Source organism: Oncorhynchus kisutch, linkage group LG19, assembly GCF_002021735.2.
Source record: "Oncorhynchus kisutch isolate 150728-3 linkage group LG19, Okis_V2, whole genome shotgun sequence".
Classification (NCBI taxonomy): Eukaryota; Metazoa; Chordata; class Actinopteri; order Salmoniformes; family Salmonidae; genus Oncorhynchus; species Oncorhynchus kisutch.
The window spans coordinates 10,559,415-10,572,856 of record NC_034192.2 but is presented as its reverse complement, the minus strand read 5'-3'; the positions used below and the strand labels follow the sequence as shown (position 1 = coordinate 10,572,856).

General features: G+C 47.2%; 1 protein-coding gene and 1 non-coding gene across 6 annotated transcripts in view; both read left to right on the top strand.

Moving 5' to 3' along the window:
* scube1 (signal peptide, CUB domain, EGF-like 1) overlaps positions 1–13,442 on the top strand; it is a 110,939-nt gene that overhangs the window by 94,474 nt on the left and 3,023 nt on the right. For 3 of the 5 annotated variants that reach the window (XM_031797536.1, XM_031797535.1, XM_031797533.1), the window contains 14 exons: positions 913–1,041; positions 4,922–5,038; positions 5,771–5,893; positions 6,036–6,155; positions 7,710–7,808; positions 9,020–9,136; positions 9,420–9,596; positions 9,809–10,003; positions 11,001–11,162; positions 11,546–11,713; positions 11,809–11,970; positions 12,614–12,811; positions 13,015–13,167; positions 13,350–13,429. In XM_031797536.1, coding sequence (XP_031653396.1) covers positions 913–1,041; positions 4,922–5,038; positions 5,771–5,893; positions 6,036–6,155; positions 7,710–7,808; positions 9,020–9,136; positions 9,420–9,596; positions 9,809–10,003; positions 11,001–11,162; positions 11,546–11,713; positions 11,809–11,970; positions 12,614–12,811; positions 13,015–13,167; positions 13,350–13,429 — 2,000 coding nt within the window. The remainder of the gene's footprint in view (positions 1–912; positions 1,042–4,921; positions 5,039–5,770; positions 5,894–6,035; positions 6,156–7,709; positions 7,809–9,019; positions 9,137–9,419; positions 9,597–9,808; positions 10,004–11,000; positions 11,163–11,545; positions 11,714–11,808; positions 11,971–12,613; positions 12,812–13,014; positions 13,168–13,349; positions 13,430–13,442) is intronic. The other 2 variants (XM_031797537.1, XM_031797534.1) reach the window with 1 other exon arrangement.
* On the top strand, positions 11,330–11,402 carry trnak-cuu (transfer RNA lysine (anticodon CUU)). Its single transcript has one exon. It is a non-coding gene; the product is annotated as a tRNA-Lys (tRNA).

Genomic DNA, 13,442 nt, shown 5'->3' with positions numbered 1-13,442 from the left:
TGTGTGCAAATGAAGTCAAGCATATGGACAATGTCAAATGTGATATAGAGAAGCACCTGAGTGAGCTGGGTGAGCAATTACGCAGGTACATTCCCGGAACGGACGACACAAACATCTGGATTCGTTATCCCTTTCATGCCCTTCCTCCAGTCCACTTACCGATATCTGAACAAGAGAGCAATTTCATTGAAATTGTAACAAGCGCTTCTGTGAAAATTGATTTGAATCAGAAGCCACTGTCAGATTTCTGGATTGGGCTGTGCTCAGAATATCCGGCCTTGGCAAATCGTGCTGTTAAGACACTGATGTCCTTTGCAACCACGTACCTATGTGAGAGTGGATTCTCGGCCCTCACTGGCATGAAAACTAAATACAGGCACAGACTGTCTGTGGGAAATGATTTAAGACAGAGACTCTCTCCAATACAACCCAACATTGCAGAGTTATGTGCATCCCTTCAAGCACACCCTTCTCATTAACCTGTGGTGAGTTATTCACAATTTTGGATGAACAAATAAGGTTTTATATGTAAGATGGTTAAATAAAGAGCAAAATTATTGATTATTATTATTTGTGCCCTGGTCCTTTAAGAGCTCTTTGTCACTTCCCACAAGCCGGGTTGTGACAAAAACTCACACTCATTCTTATGTTTAATAAATGTATCGTATAGTGTGTGTGTGTGTGTGGCAGACTTACAATGATGGCATAAAACAACAGTTGAGAGTGCGCTGACCCTGGTGCTAGAGGGGGTACGACAGCTGGAGGTTGAATGTTTGAAGGGGTACGGGACTATAAAAAGTTTGGGAACCACTGCCTTAGTGTATGTATCTGTGGCCTAATGCTCTCTCTCTCTCTCTCGCTTTCTCACTCCCTTACTCTCTGTCCCCCCCTTCTCTCCCTATCACCATACAGACATAGATGAATGCCAGGAGGCGACCAATAACGGCGGCTGTGACCATTTCTGCAAAAACACGGTGGGCTCCTTTGAGTGCAGCTGCCAGAAGGGCCACAAGCTCCTCACTGACGAGCGCACCTGCCAGGGTGAGCTGCCCGCCTGACTGACGGCTGTCATACAATCCTGTCTGATGACGTCACAATGCTTTTAAGACAGTTGCCTTTGGAAACCGGTGCCGTCGCTCCGCGATCAGATCACAGAAGGAAAGTGTCACGGAATAGGGACCGTGGAAATGGATATACTAGAATATACAGTCGGCCTAGTAGCTTCTATCATACGTCTCTATGATAGTAACTCACTCATCAGCTTCATGTTCAGAGCAGGATCATACGTAGGATCAAAACAGGGGTTGGCCTACAAATCATTCACCTGGAATGACATGCACAGATAGGCTTGTTATTACAATGGACTTGACATCAAGGCATTCTGCTTCTCTCTTCATATCTAATCCCTGGTTGTGTTTGGAGGACAATTGCAGATTCCTCTATACAAGTCACAGCAAGAGACACAGGAGAGGCACACATCACAAATTATTTTATTAACAACAACACCCTGCAGTGTTTTTGTCCCCGAACCAAAAACACCAAACAACTCTATCCCAGTGTGTGTGTGTGTCATATTAAACACCAAAAAACTGCCAACTAACAGTTTATACAACTCCATACACGCCAATATCACACTCAGCCTGGATGTGTGCTGATGGGAGGAGCACACACATACACACACACACACACACACACACACACACACACACACACACACACACACACATACACACACACACATACACACACACACACACACACACACACACACACTGACACGCTCCTTCCACCCATCAGCTTTCCTGATTGTAAAACTTAGCTTCCATCTGCTAACAAATGGTATTTCTGTTCATATTTTTATTTGTAACTTTAATTTATTTAATGTTTTAAATCTTTCCATGCTGGTAAGCTCTTCCAGGGAAATATATCTTGGTAATACGTGTTGGAGAAGACCTACAGCTATGCCAGGTTCCTCCAGAGAGAGAGTCTTTAGGCAGCCCCTGTGCCTGTATAAGGGCAGGGGTGATGGAGAATGGGGTGTGCAATAATCACCAGGAACATAAAGACTCCCTACAGGTAGCTGTATTAAAACAATATCGTAGAGGTCAAGACGACAGAGGGAGCAGAGCTTTAGCTTTGCAGACACAGTATGCTTATTAAGAGGCAATAGACAGGCTACATTCTTTGGTGTTTTAATAAACAGGGACACTGTCCTTGGGTGTGTTACACCCGACCGCACAAACAGACAGACACCTGCACATCAGCCAAGCCAACAACTGGCACCTCTCTGTGAAATGAGATGATACAAGTCGTTCCAGTGCTGCGCGGTGGCTGGGGTTGTGGTCTGATGCTAGTTTAATTAATCAGGTATGATAATGTAACCCGAGCCCGTCATATAGACAGTTGCCTGGAGGACTGTAGCAAAGCAGCCAACAGAAGCCAGGCCTCAACAACTTCCTCCTCATGACAAACTTTATCACAACACACCGTATTTTTAGCCTCTGTAAATCTCCACAGCCCAGATGACTTGGTATTGAAATAGCCCAGGTGACTTGGAGACGCTGGACTGAAGAAATGTGTTGCTACTGTCAGCCACCCAAATATGTCATTACATCGGTCTCAGTAAAGTTGAATAAAACAATTATAAACCAAAATCAGGGCTTGTATTTGCAAGTGTCTCAGAGTAGGAGTGCTGATCTTGGATCAGTTTGGGGGGGGGGGGGCTGATCCTAGGTCAGGACTCCTACTCAGAGATGCTTGATATTGTACATACAGCCACTGGTCCTGACCACAGTGAGTTGGTCTGATCTTTCCCAGGCCTGGGGTGGAGGGCTTGTCTGAAAGACTGAATTGGATCGGGAAGTCTCCACTGAGAACACCTCTTGGTGTTGTTTAGTGAGCAGAGCTCTGCTTTGGACTCCAGTCTGATTAATGGACCGGTCTTATTAGCTGTGGCTGAATAATGGGTGTTTGTGTGGAGAAGAGCCGTAGAGAGTAATATCTATGAGTCATATATCATCTTGTTGGTTTCTCAAAAGGAAGCAAACATGCGCTCTGCTACAACCAAGGACGATGACTTAATTGTCAGTCCTACACTAGTCAAAACTAACGATTAGCATGATTATAGGCATGTCTATGTATTGTGTGGGAGTGCACAGATCTGTGTGTATGACTATTCAGCAACCAATCTGATATCCTTACTGACACAGACCCCGTCACCCTGTAACCCTGTAACCCTATCAACCTGTCACCTGTAACCCTATCTACTTGTCACCTGTAACCCTGTCACCCTATCAACTTGTCACCTGTAACCCTGTCACCCTATCAACTTGTCACCTGTCACTCTGTCACCTGTAACCCTATCAACTTGTCACCTGTAACCCTATCAACTTGTCACCTGTAACCCTGTCACCTATAACCCTGTCACCTGTAACCCTGTCACCTGTAACCCTGTCACCTGTAACCCTGTAACCTGTAACCCTGTCACCCTGTCACCTGTAACCCTGTCACCTGTAACCCTGTCACCTGTAACCCTGTCACCTGTAACCCCGTCACCCTGTCACATGTACCCCCGTCACCCTGTCTCCTGTAACCCTGTCACCTGTAACCCTGTCACCTGTAACCCCGTCACCCTGTAACCCTGTCACCTATAACCCCGTCACCCTGTCACCTGTAACCCTGTCACCTTGTCACCTGTAACCCTATCAACTTGTCACCTGTAACCCTGTCACCTGTAACCCCATCACCCTGTCACCTGTAACCCTGTCACCCGTAACCCTGTCACCTGTAACCCTGTCACCTGTAACCCTGTCACCTGTAACCCTGTAACCCTGTCACCTGTAACCCTGTCACCCGTAACCCTGTCACCGATAACCCTGTAACCCTGTCACCTGTAACCCTGTCACCTTGTTACCTGTAACCCTGTCACCTATAACCCCGTCACCCTGTCACCTGTAATCCTGTCACCCTGTCACCTGTCACCCTGTCACCTGTAACCCTATCAACCTGTCACCTGTAACCCTGTCACCCTGTCACCTGTAACCCTATCAACCTGTCACCCTGTCACCTGTAACCCTGTCAACCTGTCACCCTGTATCCCTGTCACCCTGTCACCTGTAACCCTGTAACCCTATCAACCTGTCACCTGTAACCCTGTAACCCTGTCACTGTTTAGACCCCCACCCACATAACCAGGTTGTATGTACGCTGTTATTCCAGACAGAATATTTTCAAATGCTCCTGCAGTGTCCAGTCCTCCAGCCCACACACACACACACACACACTGTCTCCCCACTGACAGTTCACAGCTCAGATGTATTGTCCTTTTAGTGGAAAGCACTCTAAACAAAAGACAGTTCAAACAACTCCCCGTAGTGAAACTCAATGCATTCAATATCCACAATACTGTACTGACAACATGGATGTTAACTCTGTCCTAACTGTCATGTAGACACTGTCTATATTGTCCATCAGTCCTTGGTGAGGGCATGGTCAGTGTTAACTCTGTCCTAACTGTCATGTAGACACTGTCTATATTGTCCATCAGTCCTTGGTGAGGGCATGGTCAGTGTTAACTCTGTCCTAACTGTCATGTAGACACTGTCTATATTGTCCATCAGTCCTTGGTGAGGGCATGGTCAGTGTTAACTCTGTCCTAACTGTCATGTAGACACTGTCTATATTGTCCGTCAGTCCTTGGTGAGGGCATGGTCAGAGTGACCCACTATGGTCCAGTTCATGGCAGTATCTCAAATGGCACCCTATTCCCTAGGAGCCCTGGTCCAATGTAGTGCACTATATAGGGAATAGATTGTCATGGGGCTCTAGTCAAAAGTAGTGCACTATATTGGGAATGGTGCTATTTTTGGACAGCCCCCGTGTGTAAACAGTAGCATTACATACAATCTGTTTCTCCTCTCAGATATTGACGAGTGTTCCTTTGAGAGGACCTGCGACCACACCTGCGTCAACTACCCTGGCAACTTCGACTGTGTCTGTCAGGAAGGATACACTCTGTACGGCCTCACACACTGCGGAGGTGAGTATAACACAGACATGCATGGGATTGCACGCACGCACGCACACACACACACACATACTTAGAAAGATATGGGAAAGAGATAGACAGGCAGCTAGGGAGAGGCACTGATATAATTAATTGATTGACACAAAGTGAGAAGCCCTGAGAGACTGACAAGGAGGAAGAGAGAGTAAGAAAGAGAGGGGAGAGAGAGAAACAGAAAGAGAAAGAGTGTTTTCATTGTGTGTGTTGGTGAGGGGTGACCGAGCACGTGCAGACGGAGCTGCCGAAAACACACTCGCACCTCAGTTCCCCTGAATAGCCCTCCGTACCAGCGTCCCTGCCTGTGTGTGCATGTGTGTGTGTTGTACCTGTTTACACACATGTCGAGCGGGGGGCAGTAGGTGTGTGTGTGTTGTGTGTGTGTTGTGATCCCACTTCACCTGACCCTGTCTGACTGACAGCCATGTTCTTCAGAGGTAGACTAAACAGGCCACTGTCTAAAGGGCGTTTCATTAGCAGTCAACAGATACCAGTCAGTCAGATATAGAGCACGGAGAGGACATGAGCTGTCTGTCTCACACTGATGACATCACACACTCACACGATGCACATGCTCTGTCTTGATGATGTCATTCTGAACTTTGATGATACCAACCACGTATGTGTGCGCAGACACACACACACACTCACACACACACACACACACACACACACCCTCTGACTGTATTCTATGTGGTTATGTCTCAGACATAGATGAGTGCAGCATTAACAACGGGAGCTGTGAGCACAGCTGTGTGAACACACAGGGAGGCTATGAGTGTCTGTGTCCGCCCGGTCAGAAACTCCACTGGAACAAGAAGGACTGCACCAGTAAGCACCTAAACGTCTACTGTGTGTGTGTGTGTCTTCAATACACATAGGAGAGTGTGTGTGAGTGTGCGTGTGTGTCATCGTTTTTGTGCTGTGAGGCGTCGGTGGTTGTCACGGTGACGTGACCCTCTATGTTCCTCAGAGGCGGTGAAGTGTTTGGCCGACGGGAAGCCAGCGCCGCGCGCCCAGCTCAGCTGTGACAAGAGAGGAGGGGTGGAGGTGTGCTCCCTCTCCTGTCCGTCCAACGCACTCTTCCTCGCAGGTACGTGGCTCAGTCCTACACACCCCAACACACACACACACACCTTACAGCAAGGAGGAATTGTTTTACTCAAAGACCAAACCTTCACTCTTTCTCCCCAGCAGAATCCTAGCCTTTAACCTCGACTCTCCTCAATCTGCAATCTACACTCCCTCCTTCTCTGGTTAAACTACATTAATCCTCTACCTTCTCTGATCTGGACTGGTCTGGTGAGGTTTAGTCCCATGCGCTAGTATTCAGCTAACTCTTATCGATGACCAATGCCTGTGTAGCAGCGTGTTTACTGAGCTCCAGCCACTCCGCTTTCTCTGCTGCCCTCTAGAGGCCAAGGCCAGTCCTCACGCTGCTCTCCATTCAAGCAGAGCTCCACTGAAAGTTTCCCACTTGAATGAAGGGCTCAGATTAAAGAACTAATCTATCTACCTACCTACCTTTCTCAGTCACTGGCCAAAGGATCCATCAGGGGGCATTTCAGCTAAAAGTATTTCACTCAGTGAGTGATTTCGTCTGGTGTTGCCCCTAAGGCTATAAATGGCTATAAAGCTATTGGCTGTCAATGCAGGCGCCCTGGTCCTTCTGCGAATGTGCTTAACACAGACGAACATCTGTAAAACAATTACATTCTTTAATCGGGCCTGCCATATTTCTGTTGGGACTGTTTTGAGTAGACAGCTACTCCATTTGGTTTGGCTGCTGTAGTGTGAGACTGATGGATAGCTCTCAAACATAAAGTGAAATAATATTGCTTTTTTATCTTTCTGGAGAATGTCTTAATTTGGGGGAGATGGAAAGCTTTTAAATTCTTGTGGTTGCACTTTATTCACATCCCACTTTATGAGCTCTGAAGTCTTCATCCCTCATTTGACTATCTAGATATGTGTGTGTGTGTGTGTGTGTGTGTGTGTGTGTGTGTGTGTGTGTGTGTGTGTGTGTGTGTGTGTGTGTGTGTGTGTGTGTGTGTGTGTGTGTGCGTGCGTGCGTGCGTGCGTGCGTGCGTAGTGTGCGTGATCATTCATGAGTGAGCATAGATCTGTCATTCGGGTTCTGTAATAATTTCTCTCCATCCATAAGGGAATGTGAGTGTGTGTGTGTGACTGAGGTGTGTGTAAGTGTGTTTTATTTTATGGCAGACTTCATATGGCAGTCTCTTGTAGCTCTTAAATACTAGAGAAAGTGAGGCCATAGAAAACTAATACAAGTATTTTACTCCTCCGCACTCCATCAGAACCTCAACTAGCCAAGAGAAACACACACACACACACACACACACACACACACACACACACACACACACACACACACACCCCAGGCAGTTAGTGTAGCAGGGAGATTGGGTCACACTGCTCCTCAGACGGACCCCTCTATCACTTTGACAGCAATCCCATATTTCCTCATGTCCCATGTCACCCTGTCCCTCAGTGCTGTCAGTTTAATAGCCATAAACAAGTCAGCCAGTGGCAGAAGACAGGGATACTGCAAGCAGAGCTGGTCTAAATGGATCGACCTTGGATGGACAGGGTTGTAACTCACATGTACTTGTGTGTGTCCCGCCAGACTCTGAGAACAGCTACACACTAAGCTGTGGTGTGCCGGTGCAACCTGGGAAGGCACCGCAGAAGAGGAACGCGACCACCGCCCTGCTCACCTGTGCAGGTATGCAATGCATTATGGGACAGAGATGTCATGCTTTGTTTCAATATAAAGATATTTAACCATACCACTTCAGCTAAAACACACACATACCATGAGACCAGGGTCTCGCAGCTCGGTCATGACCTTGTAGTGTCGATGCAGTTGACATCTTTTCACTTCTCTCGTTGCCGTTGAGTTTAAATTCCTCAATTTCTTCATTCCCTCCATCGGAATCTTCACTCCCCTGCCTTTGATGCTCGCCATATCGTCACTCCTATATTTCCTTCAGCACTCTGTAGATTCTGAACAGGAAGAGGGCCCTCGCACGGCCAGAGGAATGCACTGAGAGGGAGAGAGAGAGAAAGAGGGAGAGGGGTGGAGAGGTAGATGGAGAGTGTGTGTGAGAGAGATAGAGATGGAGAGATATAAAGACTCACCATCTGGCTGAGGGTGTGAGTGTTAAGTGATATGAAATACGGTTACGATGATGATGGTGGTGATGATGATGACGGTGACGATGATGATGGTTACGATGATGATGATCAAGACAGCTTATGTGGAGTCCCCAACCACTAACAGCTCAGTCCATTCAGCGCCTCTGCTTTTCAGCAGCAAACTGGAGCCAGTGGTGTCCTGGTGAGTATGTTGTTAGTGGTTAATGGACAGAGCCACACACACAGCCCTTCATGGCCTCTCAGTGTGCTGTGTGTTTACCTGGCTCCGATCTCAATGTTCCTATCCACTCAGCGTACCCATAACCACACACACACACACACACACACTGACCCTTGCGTGTCTCCAGCACCTCGTTAAAAGGACAGCCATCCCGACCACCCAATACATGACCGACAAACAGACACAAACACACACATTCTGTCTACAAGCCTCCCTGGTGTCGGCTGGACTGCTGATCACCGGGATGATGTGGGTTTTTGGTTTTGCCTTCATTGCCAGAGAGACAGGCAGAGCGTGATGAAGCATTTGGCTGTGTTAGTTCCTCTCTGACCTAAACTTCACCTCAACCAGGGAACACCATAAAGGTGGCCTGGAGATGCTCTCTGAAGTGTGTGATCATATGCCATGGGTAGTGGACCATCATTAAGGGCCCGGAGTTGGTAAGGTCAGGTGATCAGGATAAAACTCCTGTCCCTAATTATGATGTTATTCATAGGATGTCAAAAGGTCATTCATTAGTGTATATTTCTGTGTCTTTCTCCTTGATGTAAATGAAGATACGTTACCCCCGCCCATCAAGCAGAAGGCCCGCTTCAAGGTCAAAGATGCCAAGTGTCACCTAAGACCCAGGAACAAGGAAAAACACAGAGAGATGTCCAAGCCGAGCCTGCAAGGTAAATCCTGCTACTCCTAAATGACTGTACAAACTGTACTGTATAACACAGGCTACTCCTAACTTAGAGTGTACAGCATCAAGTAATACAGACCGAACTAAGACTAAGAAGGTATACACGATGCAAGATACTGTAGCAGTAATATAAACCAACAGTTAGATGTGCCCTGAGCTGTGCCCTTACACCTGCCATAACTCCGAAACAAACAATACTAAACAATGCACAACAGCATCCTATCAACTTCCTCTTCTTATCTTCTTCCTCATCCTCCCCTTCTTCTCAGGGGGTCCGCTCCCGTGTACTGACGACTGCCAGGTGACCTTTGTCAATCTGAAGTGTGACTCGTCCAAGAAGCGGCGGCGTGGACGCAAGTCCCCTTCCAAAGAGGTTTCCCACATCACAGCTGAGTTTGAGATGGAGATGAAGGAAGCCTCAGGTCAGTGTGACTGTGCAACCTCAGGTCAGTGTGTGTGTGTGTGTGTGTGTGCTGATTGCATATACGCCACATTTTAGACTCATGTAACCTATTTCTGTATGGGTGTGAGCAATGTGAGTTTTCTGTTATATCGAGTGTGTGTGCTTGTATATTCCTCTCTGCAGACTTGTGTAATGTGGACTCTGTGTATTTATTGTGTGTGTGTGTGTACTGACTGTGTGTATTCCACTCCCCAGACTCGTGTAACGTGGAGTGTGTGAGGGAGCGTATGAAGCAGAGGTTACAGAGTGCCATGCGGACCCTGAGGAAGTCCATCAACAAGCAGCAGTTCTATATTCAGTTCTCTGGTACCGAGTACGAGGTGGCCCAGAAACCTGCACTGCACGTTGAGCAATGCAGCACCGGACAGGTCTTACGGGACGGCAAGTGTGGTGAGCATTCTGTGCAAGGCATCCTGGGATATGGAGTTGTTGTAGCTTACTGTTCCATGTGCAGGTAACTGCCAAAATAAAGAAAAACACTTGGGTAAATTAGGGATACAAAGTATATTGAAAGCAGGTGCTTCTGTACAGGTTTGGTTCCTGAGCAATTCCTAAACAATTAATATCCCATAATGCTTAAGGTCATGTATAAAAATGCTGGGCAGGCCCAGTTGCCCATGTTTGTCTGCCATGGCAATGCCCCCATCCACAGGGGGGTCTGAGTGGTCGCTGAATAGTTTGATGCACATGAAAACGATGTATACTATATTCCATGACCGTCTCAGTCACCAGATCTCAACCCAATGGTGAATGTGCATAAAGGTGCCCCCATGTACTTACCACAAATACCTTTTTTGCTACGTTCGGCGTATTGTACATTACTCTCCGTTACTCCTTTTTTTTGTATCGGTATAGGCCTACACGATCCCAATTCTAGCTCCAAGACGCCGGCAATTTGAAAAACGGGAAAAGTCGATTGTGCTGATTTACTGGCACATTGAACCAGGTCGCGCGCCGTAGTTTAAGAACTCTGTAGCTAAAAACAATGACGTCGTAATTCCCCCGTCTTTATGCACCTTCATTGAACACTTAAGAGAGATTCTGGATTGACTCCTGAGACATCGTTTTCCACCACCATCAACAAAACACCAAATTATGGAAATTCTCATGGAAGAATGGCGTCGTATCCCTCCAGTAGAGGTCCAGACACTTCTAGAATCTATGCCAAGGTACACTGAAGCTGTTCTGGTTTGTGGTAGTCCAACGCCCAACTTTATGCTGGGGTTTACTTTATTTTGGCCTATACATCACAGCTGCAGTTTGACACAGTGTGTGTAGGCTAAAGCCAACTTCCGTCTCTGTGGGATATACCATACCATGATATGCTAAACATGTCTCTCTCATCTCTCTTTCTCTGTGTGTACGTCTATCTCTCTCCCTGTCTCAGTGAGCTGTGGTGTGGGGACGTATTATAGTGGAGACCATGATCAGTGTGTCGTGTGTCCCCCTGGTACATACCAGGACACAATGGGCCAGCTGTCCTGTGAACCCTGCCCCAGCACAGAGGGACAGGGCATCGCTGGGGCCAAGAACGTCTCCCAGTGCGGAGGTGTGTGTGTGTGTGTGTGTTTGTGCTTGTGGCAGTCTTATGTCCGCTGTGGTTTGGCACCACCCTGTGGTTATTAAACGGTATTTCAATTCTATTGGAGACTATGGTCTGTTTCCCACTTTGTCCTCTAGATAGCAGCAAAGACCCAGGATTCCATAGATAGATCAGCCCGGCTAGCTCAGTCGGTAGAGCATGAGACTCTTAATCTCAGGGTCGTGGGTTCGAGCCCCACGTTGGGCGTTGTCTTTTGATTCACAAGGGATTTCATAACCTCACCAGCGGTACTCTAGAACTGACTCCATCTCATTAAACATTATAGGTCAGTTGAAGAGATGTACGTTATAGAGCCTTGTTAAACCTCTTCCTCTCTCCACCTCTCCCAGGCCAGTGTCCGGCTGGTCAGTATTCGTCAGATGGGTTCCGTCCCTGTAACCCCTGTCCCCTGGGCTCCTTCCAGCCGGAGCCTGGCCGTGTACTCTGCTTCTCCTGTGGAGGTGGCCTCATGACCAAGTACGAGGGCTCTGTCGCCTTCAGGGACTGTGAGGCCAAAGGTGAGAGAGAGAGAGAGAGAGAGAGAGAGAGAGAGAATGTGTGTGTGTGTGTGTATTACTCTCATGTTTGTGTCTGTGTGTGTTTCTCTCCGTAGTCCACTGTGCTCCTGGACACCACTACAACTCCAGTAACCACCGCTGTATCCGCTGCCCATCCGGTACCTACCAGTCAGAGTTTGGACAGAACTACTGCATCACCTGCCCTGGCAACACCACCACCGACTTTGACGGAGCCACCAACGTCTCTCACTGCAAGAGTAAGGCCAGTCTCCCATTAGCGCAGTGAATTATTTTAGTGTTGCACATGGTTAGAGGACTCAAATGACAAGTTGTCTTGGTGTGACATGTGCTAAAACATTTCAGTTACCAGCATTGGGGAACATTCTGGCGCCCCCTGCGTGCTCCATGTCTATAGGCACATCACTGTTCATGGCAAACTGTTCACACAGGTTTAAAGCTTATTTCCTGCACTTCTACTCATTATGTCATGGGGTTCAAAGAAAATGTTTCAGTTTTGAAGCAAATTTTCTTGCAATCCTATACATTTTGCCATGTCTAATGTGTATTCATGTGATGTTTGAGGGACAAAAAAATGACAACAATATCTGTGGACTAAAAAACCTAAATATAAAGACAGTAGCTGACATGGGCTAGTTGATCTGGACATTTCTGACAAGTTATAAATAGCTCTCTGAGGTATGTAATGACTGACATGACAAGAGGAACTGATGATGCACAAACCAATTTAGACATGTCACCTTGTGCATTCTACTATTACAAAAAAAAAAAAGAACCACTGCTCTAAGCTATAAACATGTTCCTTGCTGCTAAATTAGTTCAATTCAAAGCCATAGTCTCCAGTGCTTCCTGACTCATCCAAGTCTCTTCTCCCTGTCTTAGACCAGGTGTGTGGCGGTGAGCTGGGGGACTTTACAGGCTTTATTGAGTCTCCTAACTACCCTGGGGACTACCCGTCCAATGTAGACTGTATCTGGACCATCAACCCCCCTCACAAGAGACGCATCCTCATTGTGGTGCCTGAGATCTTCCTCCCCATCGAAGACGAGTGTGGAGATGTGCTCGTCATGAGGAAGAGTGGTACGCACAACCAGGAAATCATTACTGTGCCAGCCAATCAGACAGCATGATATTTAATTTCATCAGCTAGCCAGGCAATTAGATTGTTACATTATTGTAGTTAGTCTATCTTGCTATCTTAATATTCATCAAGTATTATTTCAACTCTTGGTTGGTCCATCTGTCTGTCAATTAAATGTAGCCCCTCCCTCTTCATCCCTTAGCCCTGCCCACCTCCATCACCACCTATGAGACGTGTCAGACGTACGAGCGGCCAATCGCCTTCACCTCCCGCTCCCGCAAGCTCTGGATCCAGTTCAAGTCCAATGAGGGCAACAGTGGCAAGGGCTTCCAAGTCCCTTATGTCACGTACGATGGTCAGTCTGCTGTAGCTTCTACACTTCTAAGCTGCTCAGACTCCCTAACATTCAACAGTGCCTTATTAAGTCAACTATAATGTACAGCGTGACACGGTGTGTTTGATGGAGGAATCTTAATACACTTTTTGTGTCAGCTGAGTAATGTAACCCTGTGTTTCTTCCTGTCTGTTGTTTTGAAGAGGACTACCAGCAGCTGATAGAGGACATTGTCCGGGACGGCAGACTCTACGCATCAGAGAATCACCAAGAGATACTGAAAGTAAGCAACTCTC